At 49.1% G+C, this 15,046-nt stretch overlaps 1 protein-coding gene across 2 annotated transcripts in view; it reads right to left on the bottom strand.

Annotated features, from left to right (window-relative positions):
• Nucleotides 1-13,201, bottom strand: part of STK32C (serine/threonine kinase 32C) — a 184,532-nt gene extending 171,331 nt beyond the window's left edge. Inside the window, exon 1 of one of the 2 annotated variants that reach the window (XM_020973073.2) lies at nucleotides 13,091-13,201. In XM_020973073.2, the coding sequence (XP_020828732.1) occupies nucleotides 13,091-13,109 (19 nt within the window). In that variant the 5' untranslated portion in view covers nucleotides 13,110-13,201. Of the gene's footprint in view, nucleotides 1-12,072; nucleotides 12,295-13,090 lie in introns of those variants that run through there. The other variant, XM_020973072.2, reaches the window with a different exon arrangement.
• Nucleotides 13,202-15,046: the final 1,845 nt, after the last annotated feature.

The raw sequence follows: 15,046 nt of genomic DNA, 5'->3' as shown, positions 1-15,046 counted from the left end.
AACAGAACAGCAGGCAAATGACTTCATTTGCAAGGGACAGTAGTAAAGATGACACAGAGTGGGAAGGTGAGGAGAAATGTCAATATAAAAAAAAATTCTCTGAAATAAGTTTAGATGGTAAAATCATAGATTTGGAGCTGTAAGGGACCCCAGAGGCCATTAAGTCCAACATCTTAATTTTACAGATAAGGAAACTGAGGCAGAAGGAGATTAAGTGAATCATCCAGGGTCACACAACTAGCAGTTATCTGAGGCAGGATGTGAACTCTGCTCTTCTTGACTCTAAGTCCAGCCCTCTACCCATGGCACCAACTCATTGCCTCTAAATTTGTTTCAAAAGAGCCATGATTTCATCAGTATGGTGGCTCCCCTCAGCACCACAGGATTCATAGTCAATGATAGACAACAGGGGTATGACATATGACTGCATGGTTGCAGTGTATGACCCAAGAAGGGAAAGAATGAGAGGAAAACATGAAAGAGAGCACACTGGGCATGAAGGTGGCTAGGAAAAAAGTATGGAGGTTGGCAATGGAATGTCAAATCAGAAAACAGCAGGCAGACTCATCTGGTGGGAAGGTGGGGCTTGTGAAGAGGAGGGTGAAATGAGGCTGAAATGATGAGTGGGAGCCAGAAGTTTAGAACTGATCCTAGAGCCAGTGGGAGCCACTAAGTCTTTGAGCAGGGACTGGCATGACCAGCTCTGGGCTCTAGGAAGATTCTTTTGGTAGTGATGGGGACGGTGGGTGGTAATGGAGAAGAGAAGTAAAGCCCCAGCAGCAGTAGTCAGCATTCACCAAATCCTACGATAGTGATGGCACCCATCAGAAGACTTGGAGGCTCCAAGCAGGAAAGCCTTGCCCTGGACCACAAAGTCAGCAGGTGTGAGTCCTGACTCCCACCCCAGCATTGTTCCCCTTCGATACACTGCAGCTGAGAACGAGCTGAATGGCCAGATCCCAGCAGATGGTGAGTGTGAGTGCTGATTGGTGGGTCGTCTCACAAGCACATGCATGATTCTGATAGAATGCAGGCTCCTTGAGGGCAGAGGTTATTTTGGTTTTGTGTCCCCAGGGCAGAGCACCCAGTAGGGGCTTAATAAATGAATGCTGATTTTTTGATTGCTTGATTGAGTAGAACACCTAATTCCAGAGGCACTTTCAGAGCAGTTAAGATGGCTGCCTTCAAAGAGGTGTCGTTGTTGCAACATCAACATGGCAGGAGGCCCCCAGTGGGGCCCTCCATGAACCTGCACCCAGTGACTTACATGGGGGCACAAATGGTGTGCACATCAAGTGTGCGTGTGACCGAAATCGAGAAGAGATCACTAACACACTAGAACATGCTTAGATCATAACAATCTTGGCAGTTAAAATAGTGGATAAAGACAATAAGATGAGAAGGGATAAATGTAAGTCTTAAACTGCATTCAAGAAATCAGCTGCCCAAGTCAAAGAGGGCAGGTCAGATGAAACCTATCTGGGGGTCTGAGTGGACTACAGGTTCAATATCAATGAGTCGACAGTGTGATATGACAGGAAAGGAAGAGAACGCAAGCTTAGGCTGCACTGAGAAGGGAAACATGTTCAGAACTCGGGAGGTAGCACTCCCCCTGTACTCTGCCCCAGTCAACACACACGGAAAAGACTGTGGTAGCTCTGCAAACGACATTTAGGGGAGACTTGGACAAGCTGGGGGACATCCAGAGGAGGAGAAGCAAGTGGCAGAGATGAAGGAAAATCAAAGGAGCTGGAAATGATGAGCTTGGAGACAAGACAACTTAGGAGGGGTGTGGGGACCCCAGGGCAGGAGGAACAAGGGGAAGAAAGCTAAAGAAGCAAATTTCAGTTTGATGATAGGACACACTTTCTACCCAAGTAGCCTCAGCTGCCTCCACAGGTAGTAGGCTCTCTGTCAGTGGAAGGATCCAAGCAGAATATGGACAACTACTTGTAAAGGAGGTGATGGAGGGGAATTTTCAGGTTTTCAGTATTTTTGGTGGCCTAGATGGCCCCTGAGGTCCTTTCCAACCCAAGGAAACCATGTGTGTAAGGAACCATAAAATACTCAAATATAAATGCCATTATAGCATCATCATTTCATTAAGGAACATAAGTGCTATGCAGATGGGGGTGATTAGGGGTCCTCATCAGTTAAGCCACCCAATCCACTTGATGAAATTATGGCGCAAGACCTTTGCCCCAAAGGGGCACTGCCCACAGGCCTGGACACGTTCCCTGCCTCAGCACTGAAGATGAACTTGGGGGTGATGCAGTGAGCTATCATGCATCCTCTCATGCCCTGGGACCCCAGCTGGCTGTGTAAGAGAGGGAGCAACCCAACCAGGAAGCATCATTGGCTTTGTGGGCTACAAGCAGGATTTAGGGATTTTGATCAACACAATGAGGAACCAGAATTCCAGAGGACTCATGATGAAACAGGCTGCCCGACCCCCCCCCACCCCCAACAGGAGGGATGGACTCAGGGGGCAGATGGAGACATTTTACTTTCAGACACGGCTAGTGTGTGTTTTGCTTGACCACCCATTTGTAAAAGAGGCTTTATTTTTCTTGCTTTCTCAAGGGGGGTGAGAAGAGAAGGCATCAAAATAAAACTTAATTTTTAAAAGATGGGGAGTGGTGCAAAACTGGCTCTGGCTCTTTAGGGATGTGCCCAGAACTTTTTGTGACCTAACCTTCCTTCCTGCAGGGAGCAGGGAAGGCTCTTCTGCTTTCTCTTTCCTGCCCTAGGTACAGGTAAACAAATAGCAATCCTGAGGAAAGGCAGTTTCCGTCCAGATCCAATCAATAGTAACTCATGAGTCCAGGCATCAGGTGCTGGCTGCCCAGTGAGCCACGATCTCCAAAACAATATCCCTTTTTGGAAACAGAACACCCCCACCAAAGGCAAAGAAGCCTTTAAAAGGCCCCAGCCACACCTGTGCTGGAGAAGAGTGTGGGACCTCGGGAGTTCCCCCAACAGTGCTGATCGGAGAGGATTCCAAAATCTCTGGTTAGCAGCCAGATGCCCAAAGTTGCCTGAACTTCTGGGGACTCAGCTGACACAGTGGGTGAGGTTGTGGGGCTTTTCTCTGTTTGGGTGATGCATCATTTGTGGCATGAGCAGAAGACCGTCCCTGCGCTCAGGGAGCGAACGAGCTCTCTGGGAAGATGAGAATGAGAGGTGGGGAACAGTCAGACAAGACAGCAGCAAGGACCAAAATGTAGGAACAGGGAAGAAGAAGAAAGAACAGCCCTTGTGGAACGGGCAGAAACACCCCAAGGACGCCAGCTCTCAAGCTGGGAGGAACCTGAGGCCATCCTGCCCAAACTCCTCCCTCAGCTCATGAGGAAACTGAGGCACAGAGAGATGTCAGGGAAGGGGCAGGGAGGCTCTCCTTCCTCTCCGGCTCTTGACAACATTTGATGTTGGTGTCATCAGGGGAGAGAGCGCCTCTGACAGGACAGACTGCAGCCCCTTTCAGGCAGAGCAGACAGCCTTCAGGAGCTTCTCTGTGGGACAAGGTCCCTGAACTGAGGTCAGCTTCCGGAAGGAGAAGCTGGCCAGTCCTTCTAGGTGCAGGATATTCCAGGGCCTGGGCTCTTCTGGAGGCATTTTCAAGATCCTTTGGCCATCTCTGGGCCATGAAGATGTATCTCGTCGTTGAGTTAAACAGCATTTATGAAAAGATACAAAGAGGGGCAGCTAGGTGCCGCAGTGGATAGAGCACTGGCCCTGGATTCAGGAGGACCTGAGTTCAAATCCAGCCTCAGACACATAACACTTACTAGCTGTGTGACCCTGGGCAAGTCACTCAACCCCATTGCCTAGCCAAAAGAAAAAAAAGAAAGAAAGAAAAGCTACAAAGAAAGGCATGAACATGGTCCCTGGGGCTCCTCCAGGGTGGGTTTAGTGGGGAGATGACCCCAAAGAAGCTGGCAGGAGCCAGGGTCAGAGGAAGGCATCTAGGAAGCACTGTGGCTGTGCACTCTTCTGCCTGGACAACCAGGAGCACATCATTTCGCTTTTGATCACTCTCCCAACCTTTCATTGTCACTGGTTTGGGAGTCATGTGACCTGGGCTCACAACTGGACTCAGCTCGTTCACGACCTGGACACCCTTGGGCCTCTGGCTCAAGCTGTATGTAAAATAGGAGCATGGCCTCATGCCTTTTAAGGTCCCTGCCGATTCTGCAGACTCTGAGTTGTTAGAAAATCTGGCAAAATTCAGTCCCCTAAAGCATCCCCCTCATTAACAATGATGGACATTTCAAAGGTCCTGAGGAAGGTACTATCAGCATTGTTATCCCTATATTACAGAAGAGGAAACTGAGGCTGACAGATCAACTGACCAGCCCAGAGCGACAGAGCTAGTAAACATGAGAGGAAGGATTTTAACCCAGGTCTCCAGGTCCAGTGCTCTAGCCAATGCCCCACACTCCCCACTCTCTTCCTCAGACCTGAGACAAAGCTGCTGCCAAATTCTGACGTGATTTCTGAAATAGTTGGCTAATTTTTTTTAAGAAAAAGAGGTTTATTTTTAGCATTCTAAAATGCACATCCAGATGGACAGATCTAAGATGGAGCTGAAATGTACTGTACTAAAAAATGGACTGTAAGTATGAAGTTCATTCTTTCCCAAGTGTTTTCAGGAATAGGGGTGGGAGGGGGGACCTCCTCCATGTCAGACTGCTCGGGGCTGGGAGATGGTTTCTGACATCCACGCACAGCTGCGGAGGTGATGTCCCGGCTTCAGAGAACACAGATTGTCACCTAACTGGGACACAGAGGAAAAGTCAGTGACATTTCCCAAAGATGCCGCGTCTATCTATGCACAGGGCTTGAAAGGAAAAGCAGACACTGGCACAGCAGAGGTAACGAATGATTCACATTTAAAGAGGTCCTGGCCTCCTCATCACCACCGGGGGAAGTAAGCGGGTCCACCTGCAATCATCCTCGTTTCTCAGACAAGATGCTGCTGACATCCCTTTCCATAGAGGCGCTTGGAGAGCAACTCCAGTGGAGTGCCCGAAAGCACCCCGCCCAGCCCAAAGAAGCTGTCCTCTGGACCGCTGCAGTCACCTCCTCGGCTCCCCAACCAGCCGCTGCTCACCTGAGGCTCAGGCTGCACAGTTCTGCCCAGACCACTTCCTTCTTCCAGAATCTTCAGGAGTTTCCTGTGGCCCCCAAGGACAAACATGAGCTGCTTAGCTTTGTGCCTGAAGCCCTTTCTAAATGTGCCTCCCACCTAGCTTTCTCTCTAGGTTTATAGTGCCTTGCTCTCCTCCACAATCCAGCCCAACCAGAAGCTCACGCTCCCCCTGCTCCCTTACAAGTCTCCACTTCCCTTAGCCTCATCTCAGGTACCACATCCTTCAGAAAGCAACATGAGACAGTGGAAAGTCTGGTTGGGTGAGGAGTTCTTGGACCTGGGTTCAAATCCCAGCTGTGGGGCTGACTGCCTTAATTAATTCACTTAACTTCTTTTAAATTGGGTTGGTAAAATGAGAGACTTAGATGGTCACTATGGTCCCTTCCAGCTAGAAAATAATGGTCTTGAGTCCTTGATCATCCCCCTTCACCCAGTTCATTCTCTCTTACTCTCTCTCTCTCTCTCTCTCTCCTCTCTCTCTCTCTCTCTCTCTCTCTCTCTCTCTTCTCTCTTCTCTCTCCTCTCTCTCCCCCCCCGTTTCTGTCTCTCTTTCTGTCTGTCTCTCTCATCTGATATTCATTCATCTGCCTCTCTCTCATCTAATATTCATTCATTTGCCTACAAGTTGTAACACTCCCAAAATGTAAAATCCTTGAGCACAGGGACTGTTTTTCACTTTTGTCTGGCATCCCCAGCACCCAACACAGTGCCTGGCATACAGAGGCTCAAGAAAATATTCTTGGTGATTTTATCTGTTTTTCATATTTTTGTTAGTAGTTTTCATTTCTTCTTTTGAGAACTACTCCTATCCTCTGACCAATTTACTATTAAAGAATGACTTGGGCTTACTTACATGTTGGTATCAGTTCTCTATGTAATTTGGATGGTCAAGTTTTGTCAGATATCACAGAAGCACAGGATTCAGCATTAGAAGGGGGCATGACATCTTCATGTGATGATCTTTGGGCTGGCAGGAGGGTGAAGGGAATGGACAATTCTAATAAGAGCTTCCTTCCAACCCTGGCACTCCAGACATGCTCAGTTCTTGGTCACTGCTCTGACCTTCAGCATCAGACACCCAGTCTGTCCCACAGAACAGGCTTGCACCACGATGCACAACAGGGCCAGCTGCTTTTTATAGGTCAGGGAGATGTCTCTCTCAGGTTCATCTGATTCTCTTCTTATCTCCAATATCAGTTATAATGTTACATGACAGATGGTCTCCAACATGGATGGTTCCAAACATGAGAGTCCCAGGCAGCAGTGGGGCACAACTCTGCAGCAAAGAAAGCCTCACCCCAAAAACCTAGGCCCAGATAATCAGAACTTTTTTCTGGGCTGCCACTGAGATTGGGTTGTGCTATCTCTAGTTTCTGTTTTGTTAATGCATTTTATATTTTTCTAGGTAACCACCTATTGCCTTTAAATTCTCAGTTTTGCTGACAATTGTATAGGATGATTTCTGATCATCGTCTCCTCTTTTCATTGTGAATTCACCTTCTTGATAGTTTGATAATTTGAGTTTACTTTTTCTTTCTTAGGTACACTAACAATCATTTATCATCAGTTGTGAATTACTTTCAAAAACTCAGTTGTATCCATTCAATACATTTATTTTCAGTTTTAGCTATTTCTCCTTAGCTTTTCAAATTTTCTTCTTTTGTGCAAGCTGTGGGGCTAATCTGATTTCCTTCTTTTAAAAATTTCATGCTCAGTTCATTAATTTCTTTCTATTTTATTAATATATACCTGTGGATAAGTTTTCCTCCAAACAATGATGCACTGACATCGCATAAATTTGCATGTATTGCCTCATTCTTCTCACTCTTTAAAATTGTATTGTTCCTGTGATTGTTCTTTGATATTCCTAGTCTCCAGATGGATCTTTATCCTTTGCTCATGCTTTCTGTATTGAACATTCCAATGAGTTATAGCATATAAGGAATGTGTTTAGCATTTCTGCTTTTCTATTAATTAGAAGAGAAATACCAATTCATTCACTCTGAAGCATCACCTCAAACGAGCAAACTGAAAAAGACAGAAACATAGATGCTGGAGGGGCTGTGGGAAGATAATATAGTAATATACTGTCCATGGGATGATGAATATTGTGGAAAACAATTTTGAATTGTATAAAAAAATGAGTGTAGACCAGCTAAACAAAGCATGGCATACGAGTACAATGGAATATCATTGTGCCACAAGAAATGCTGGTTTTGAAAAATTCAGAGAAACTCAAGAAGCCTCGGATGTGCTAGTGCAGAGTAAAAAAAACAGAACCACAAGAACACAGAGTTCACATCAAGTGGTCATTGCCAGCTGGCTCCAGAGGGCTGGTGTTGCAGTAAATGGTAAATAGGGCACTCCCTGTCACTCGCATCAGGTCCACTCAATAATTTTACTTAATTGTTTTATTTGTTAAAATATGACGGTATTAGGGAGGAAGGGAGGGAGGCACATTGGGAAGTGGTTGGACAAGACATCACAATCCACCAATAAAATCACGTTTAAGGAGTTGAATTATTCTCATTTTGTACCTGGGTCTCAGGGAACACCAAAGAGTCAAGACCAGGGATCCCTGGAGCTGGGGAGGTGTCAGCATTGAATGCCCCGGATTTGACATCCCACCAGCATTTGTCTGGATATTCATGTAAAAGTTTAGTATAGCAGCAGCTTTGCCCAAGGTAGGAATGCAAATCTCAGAGGAAGGTGTCTGTCTGGGTGGAAAAGACCTCAGGCCGGCCCCTCAGAAGAAGCCCATGGTGACTGCACCCAGGCTGCACCTGGAGGAACACGCCTCATGGCTGGTCAAAGGAAGGCAGTCCCCTCAGTCGCAGCTGCTGTGGTCACCGAGGAAACCGAGAACCACGAGAACCCCGAGAACCCCGCATGCCCACACTTGGTTTTTCCGAGCCAAAATTTACCCGGTGCTTGGTTAAATTACCTTCCTCCTCCTTGTGTTTTATAAATCTTATGTACTCAATTTGAAGCATTAATTGGCTTTTTTATTTAAGAAAAGAGTCACAAGGGCTCAGAGGTCTCCATGGCAACCAGCTGGAACCGGTAAAGACAAGTACAGCCGCACAAGAGTGGGACTGCTTGAAATATCCTCAGAAGCAACACTGAAGAAGACAATAGTACTAAGAGAGAGCCAGTGAATTCAGAACACAAAATAATCATTATGGACCTAAAACAGAGGAAGGAACGAAGCTCTGGGCCCTGGGTCCTTCCTTTAATACAAAGACCCTTCCCTCCCCGTCTACCAGGTTTCAGAAGGAAGCTGGTTCACTTCATCTCAGGCATGATAGCTTCTCTGCTGTCCCCCACCCCATCACCCTCACTCCCCTCATCAAGACTGTGCTTTGTACAAGCACCTGTGGGTGACGGAGTAATGTCGCCACCCCCACCAGGCCTGATTGCCAAGATCTGTTTTATCCATCACCACGTTCAGTTTCTTATCCCTTTTCCAAGCCCATGATATAACACAGGCCAAGCTCTCTAGTTACAGCATGTGGCTATGAGAATTTCAGCCCTGACATTCTGTGCTCACCTGCCAGGCCCAGGAGTGCAGCGTGGAATTCAGATGGCGGAGGGCAGAGTGCAGGCAGGGCCTGCAATGTCCAGCGTTCATCACTTTTCATGGTGATGTCAGCACCCACTAGCCCCGGCCGATCAATTGCTTCTTTAATGCAGAATTCAGAGAGCTGGCAAGTTTGCAGCCCACTGGGGACAAAAGTGGGCAGCTGAGTGGTTGAGTGGATAGAGAGCTGGGCCTGGAGTCAGGAAGATGCATCTTCCCAAGTTCCAATCCAGCCTCAGACACTCACTAGCTGAGTGAACCTAGGCAAGTCACTTAACCTTGCTTGCCTCAGTTTCCTCATCTATAAAATGAGCTGGAGAAGGAAACAGTAAACGTTCCAGCGTCTTTGCCAAGAAAACCCCGAATGGGGTCATGGAGAGTCGGACATGACTGAAGCGACTGAAAAAGGAACAAAAGTGCAGTGAAAAGTTAATTCACAAATTCAGACGCAAACATCCCTCTATGGCTCCGTGCTTTTTTTGTTTTCTTAATGAATTCCTACGTTCTGGAACATAACACACCACTGCACTGGGAGAAATTCTGGCTCATAAACCGTCCAAAATAGTCTCTGTGTTACGTCCATTCATTTTGGCTGTTAACTGCCTCCAAGGTTGATCTGCAAAGGGAAACACTGCCCACCTGTCAATGCCTAGACCTGCTTTCCTGCTCTGGACTTGAGTTTCTGGGAGCTCATTCCCTAATCAACGTGATCTTGATTTCCTGCCACTTCAGTAGAGGTCAATCATTTCTCTCTGTCCTCTTATTTCCTAGGGGGAAGGGCGTGGTGAGTGGCCCTCAGGCCTCACTGACAGCCCCCAAGAGGAATGGTTTGCCCAAATGGCCCGGGTCCTGAGTGAGGGGCAGAGCCAGGATTCCCATCCAGCTCTTCTTACCCAAATCTGATTCTCCTTCAAGAGAACCTGCCATAGTCCTCACTTTCCTGTCCGTCATCATTTGGAAACACAAAGTATCATTGGTCTAGTAGCAAAAATCTGCCTGCAGGAGATTACACCTCAGAGACTTCTTGCCTTTAGGTTAAATATGTCTCAGTGGGCCCTCCAACAGGTGATCCTTAACATGCTTTTCAGCTTAGCTCAGCGCCTGGCAACTGGTAAGCGCTCCTTAACTGATTGATGGACTGACTGGAACATTGGGGAGTCACCCCTTCCTGCATGACCCTTCAGTACTAACACCAACCACACCTCACCTTCATGTTTCTGCTTGGAATAAACCCCACTGTGTATTCTGAAATTTACCAACAGTAGCACCAGTCCTCAGTTTATTTCCTTTAATTTCTCATGATGGCTAAATCATTTATTAGAATCAAAGAGCTGGCCTTCTTTCCCACTGTCACAAGGCTCTGGTGAAGGACAACAACCCAGCCCAGCTCCTCTAGATGTTTGCACATGAAAATTAGAGGTGTTAACTATTTTGAGAAATAACCAATTAAAAGCACAATGCGACCCCTTTTCATTTAAACTGTGATTTCTATTGTCCTGTTCTGGGTGCTAGACTTGAGGGCCCAAGCCTGGGAGTCTGAAGTGGCCAGATTCCTCTCTGTGCTTGGAATGTGGGAGGGGAACAGAAGGCACCCTGCTCCCCTGGCCCTGGCATGTAACCCAGTCTCCTCAGGCCTCTGTCCTTCCCAGCCATTGGCTTCCTGGTTTCCTTCAACCCTACACTCAAATCTCACCTTCAAAGAAGCCCCCTAGAGACCCTTTAATGCCAGGGTCCTTCTGCTGGTTACCCCTAATCTATCCAACTTTTCTCTCCTTTGTGCTAGTTGTTTGTATATTGCCCGTCCCATTCATCTGTGAGCTGCTCAAGAGCACGGACTGTCTTTTGACCTAACCTCAAGTCTCAGCAACCTGCCTGGCACATAGTAAGTACTTAGTAAATGCTTGCTGACTGACTATTAGCACAGAACACAATTCAGGAAAGGACTGGACCACACCTCTTGGACTAAAGGAAGTTTCAGGGAAAGGTTCAGGATGTATTCGCAGAAAATAGATGCAGCCCCAACCTGACTTGCTATGAGGCTGATTTCATTTTGCCTGCCAGTGATGAAAGTTCATTAATTTATCTGAGAAGCAAAGATAAAAAATGAAGGGGGAATCGGTGCTGTGGCACCCAGGTTCTCACTGCAGATGGAGATGCAGAGACTGGAGTCAGGTAGGGCCCGCTCTGGAACCGGCTGCTCAGCTCTGCTTATGAACATGGGAACATGATCATGTCTAAAGGTCTCAGAAGGGAAAGCCATTCTACAGGCCTGTGGCAAAGCTGCCATACACCTCACACTTCAGAGGGAGACCCAGCACACACTTGAACTGAGCCTAAGTCCCTTCTCTTGGCCACAGGTATCTGCCAAAGAGTGCCCAAACTGGTCTGGAGGGCCGGGAAGAGAGGCTCCTTCTACACACAGGGACAAAGAAGATTTGTCTACAAATCCCAACTGCTAGCTCAACAGCATTTCTCCCCTTGAATTCCCAGCTGGGGAGTCCAATCAGCTCTGGAAATGGGTTTTGCCTCCTAAGCCACAGACAGTCTGTCAAAAGGGACACCCTGCCTGCAAACAACAGCCACGATGGGATATACACAGACCCAGGAGGCAGCCAGTGAGGGCAGAGAAGCAAAGTCCACTTTCTATCCAGACCAGACCTCGGCTGACTGCCTGGCATTCATTCCCCTCTGAGAGCTCCTGGCTCAATGAACCCACACATCCCAAGGACTGGCCCACACAGACAAGTCTCTGAAGCGTCTGCCAGCAAATTGCTCAGATGGGCCGGTGTGTGCCTAGGACAGAGGAGGACCGCAGCCCCAGGGCAGGCCGGCTCCTGCCAAAGAACTGAGGATCCTGTGCTCTGCTTTCCTAAAGCTGGAGAGGTTTTGAGAGTTCGAGGGGACAGAATGAAGAAAGGAGAGCGAAAGAGACAAAGAGACAGCCTGAGAGAAGAGACATCTAGAGACAGAAAGACAGAGGCAAGCCAGAGAAACAGACACAGACAGACAGACAGACAGACAGACAGACAGACAGACAGACAGACAGAGACAGAGAGACACTTCACCAAGTGCTCCCAGGTCCTGGGACTCGAAGTGGGACAGAAGAGCCAAACGTATATACCGTCCTCTGTCCCCTGCGGACCTCTCACATGCCCAGCCCAAGAAAGTTAGAGCTGCCACCTTCGCCGCCGCCGCCGCTGCAGCTCCGGCCTCAGACAGCCCCTACCGGGGACAGTCAGCCGGCCGGCCGGCCGTGGGAAAGATGTGCTGGGTAGCCTCGCCACCAGGCGGCCGCCGCCCAATGCCCTCTCCCCGGTGCCCGGTGCCCGGGCTCACTCACCATCCTCTCGCTCGTCGAACACCGGCCTCTTAGCCGCAGCGCCCGCGGAGGACGAGACGGACGCTCCCATTCTTTTTTTCCACTTGCTCCAGTGAAACATTGGAGGCCAAGGCGAGCTGGCATCCCCGCCCGCCCGCCTGCCCTCTCCTCCTGTCACTGATGCGTGCACAACCGGCCGCCTGGCCCCTCCCGGAGGGAGCTGCCCCTGAGTGAGTGTGGAGATGAGCGCGTGCGTGTGGTGTGTGTGTGTGTGTGTGTGTGTGTGTGTGTGTGTGTGCGCGCGCGCGCGCGCGTGAATGTGTATATATGAGAGCGCGGGGGCGAGCAGGAGCCTGAGAGGGGCCCGGGGATGCTCCGACGCTCCTGCCCAGCCCCAGCTCCGGCCGGCACACTCAAGGCCAAGCCGACTGAGCCCGGCGCAGGCGGAGCGTAGGGGCAGGGCGGAGGGAGGGGAAGGATGAGGGGCCCCGCCCAGCCCCCTGCTCAGTTAGCTCTCGAAGGGAGGGGAGATTAGGGAGGGCAGGGTGCAGCCTGTCCCCCTCCCCCACCAACAGTCCTCTTCCTCACCTTCTCCTCTCCTCGCTCCTCTCCCCTCCCCTTTCTACCAGCCCCTATCTCCTCCCTGTCCTCCTCTCCTCCCCTACCCTGCCTCCTGTTTAGGCCTTTTTCTGTCTCCCCCTTCCCCTTTTTTCCTTCCCCCTCCCGCTCTTCCCTTCTCCCAGCCATCCTTCCCCAGCGACAGAGCTCGGCCAAGGAAGGAAGAAATCACAGCGAGACCGTGTGAGAGAGCCCGATTAGCGGGCGCACCCGCACCCCTCCCCCAACAAGGGTCAGCATTTCCTTCCCGCCCAGGACACATTCTCTCCAATCAGGAAATGTCTTGCCTGGAAGGGTTCTTGAAGAGCTTCTAGTTCAATCCCTCCCTCATCTGACATCGGGAGAAATTGAGGCAGCCAAGTGAGATTCAGAGCATTACCCTTTATCACACAAAAAGAAAGTGGCAGAGTTTTATCCTTACTTTTGAAGTCCAAGGCCATGGCTCCTTCCGCCTCTGCCAGAGAATCTGAGCCCACCTCCTGCCTCCCTGCCAAAAGTCGCTGCCCACGCCCGGGAACATTCCCCAAACACAACTGGGTCTAAATGGGCATTCCACAGGTCGGCCCCGACCTGGGGGGTGGGGTGGGGGTGGAGCCAGAAAGTGGGAAGGTTGACGCCTTGTTCCTCGGCAAACCTTAGGGGAGCAACGTGTAACCGCAGCCCGTCCTCACCCTCCTTGCCTCAGTCACCCGGGAGCCCCTCCGAGGCCAGGTGCAGAGGGCACAGGGGTCCCTGCCCTGAGGTCCCAGCCTGGGCACGCAGACTTCTGGCCCTTGCAGGTGGTCAGGGAAGGAGAGGGGAGAGCTCGTCTGCCCCAGTTGGGCGGGCCAGGACTGAGCTGTGAACACGTGGTCCTGGCTCCTCGTGGCTGATGTTGGATCAATTTGAAGATCCCCAGAGCCTCAGGTCCAGTCCTTAACTCCCTACTCAGGCCCTGGCACCATGCCATCCCAAGCTCTGTAGTTCACAAACTTCAGCCTTTCCCTGGTTGAGGAGTCTGTATTTCCATTTACCAGGAAAAGGCCTTTTCCATGCATGAAGGTCTGGCCTCCAAGGCTGCCTGCTAGGTCCCATGGGCACAATGGCGATACGAGGACAAAAATAAATTGGCCTGCCCTGCCCTGTCCGAGCTGACATTCTGCCATGATTTGTTACTGCAGTTTGTGGGTGCCTGAACTGCACTGCTGCTCCCAGAGGAGATCAACACCTCAAGGAAGACCTGCAGTTAGGATGAAAGGTGGCTCCTTGGGGGTGCCAAAACCTCTGTAGTGATCTGCACTGTTTACAGACCAGACTTGTAGAACCCGGACCACAAGAGACCAAGTCTTGGGTGTAGGCTGTGGGCAGAAATAGAGAATGGGAAACAGAAGGCACCCCGGAAAGACAAACAAGAAGGGGTAACCATTCAGAATGCAAAGTCGGGTTTGGAATCCCCGCTCTGACATTTACTTTGTGACTTTGGGCAAGTCCCTTACCCCCTCCTCTGTAAAATTAGGGGGTTGCATTTGGACTGTCCCTAAGGTCCTCCTCTTCCTGCTCTAAACTCTGCAAACTCCAATCCAAAAGCTCCGTGGTAAAGTGGAGGAAGGACCACGATGGAAAGGACTCATCTTGCTTCTTCATTAGCTCCTTGAGGGCAGGTATTGTTTATTTTTTGCCTTTGTATCTTTAGTACCTAGGGCAGAGCCTGATACTGAGTAAGTGCTAGGTAAATGTGTGCTGGATGGAATGATTTTTCTTACAAGCAAAATTATGTCAACAACAACTAGTCTAGTTTTTAACGACTCAGAACCCTACAACCCAATCAGTCAACAGGTGATCCCTCTCAGCAAATCTTTCAAAGCTTCATTGTATGTGTAGACACTGAGGCTAAAACCAAGGATAAATAGCAGAAGAATGAATGGCTTAATAAGTTCAGATAAACATTCTTCTTCCCTTGAGCTTGTTGCAAAATGTCTCCCACACACCCTCCCCGACCAAGAATTTCTTTCAGTGATGAGTAAGTGCTAGGCAAATCAGGAGTCAGTTTGACAATATAATCATGCTCACTCAAGTTTAATTAAGTTTCAAGTTTTACCCTCTGTTGCAGAGTTACAAAGTATGCAGCCTAAAAATCACTGGTTTCATTTTCCTTGGTTCCCAAGGTAATTTAAAATAAATTGATTCACAAATTTGAAAACAGACTGTTGTGGGTTCCCCCTCCCCCAATTTTTCCCCAGTGGAGTATAAGCAAATGTGTTTTAGGAATAGCTGTTCTAATGGGATGAGTCCTCCCCCATGGCCCATTTTCCATAGAGAGAACTGAGAATTCTAAACACCATTATAGCAGTTACATTCATCTCACTAAAAGCTGAAAAAGACATTTCTTCCCAAACTC

The sequence above is a fragment of the Phascolarctos cinereus genome, unplaced genomic scaffold (genome assembly GCF_003287225.1).
Source record: "Phascolarctos cinereus isolate Bilbo 61053 unplaced genomic scaffold, phaCin_HiC Scaffold_3;HRSCAF=262, whole genome shotgun sequence".
In the NCBI taxonomy this organism is placed as follows: Eukaryota; Metazoa; Chordata; class Mammalia; order Diprotodontia; family Phascolarctidae; genus Phascolarctos; species Phascolarctos cinereus.
The sequence above is the reverse complement of the archived record's forward strand: the minus strand, read 5'-3'. Positions and strand labels throughout refer to the sequence as shown.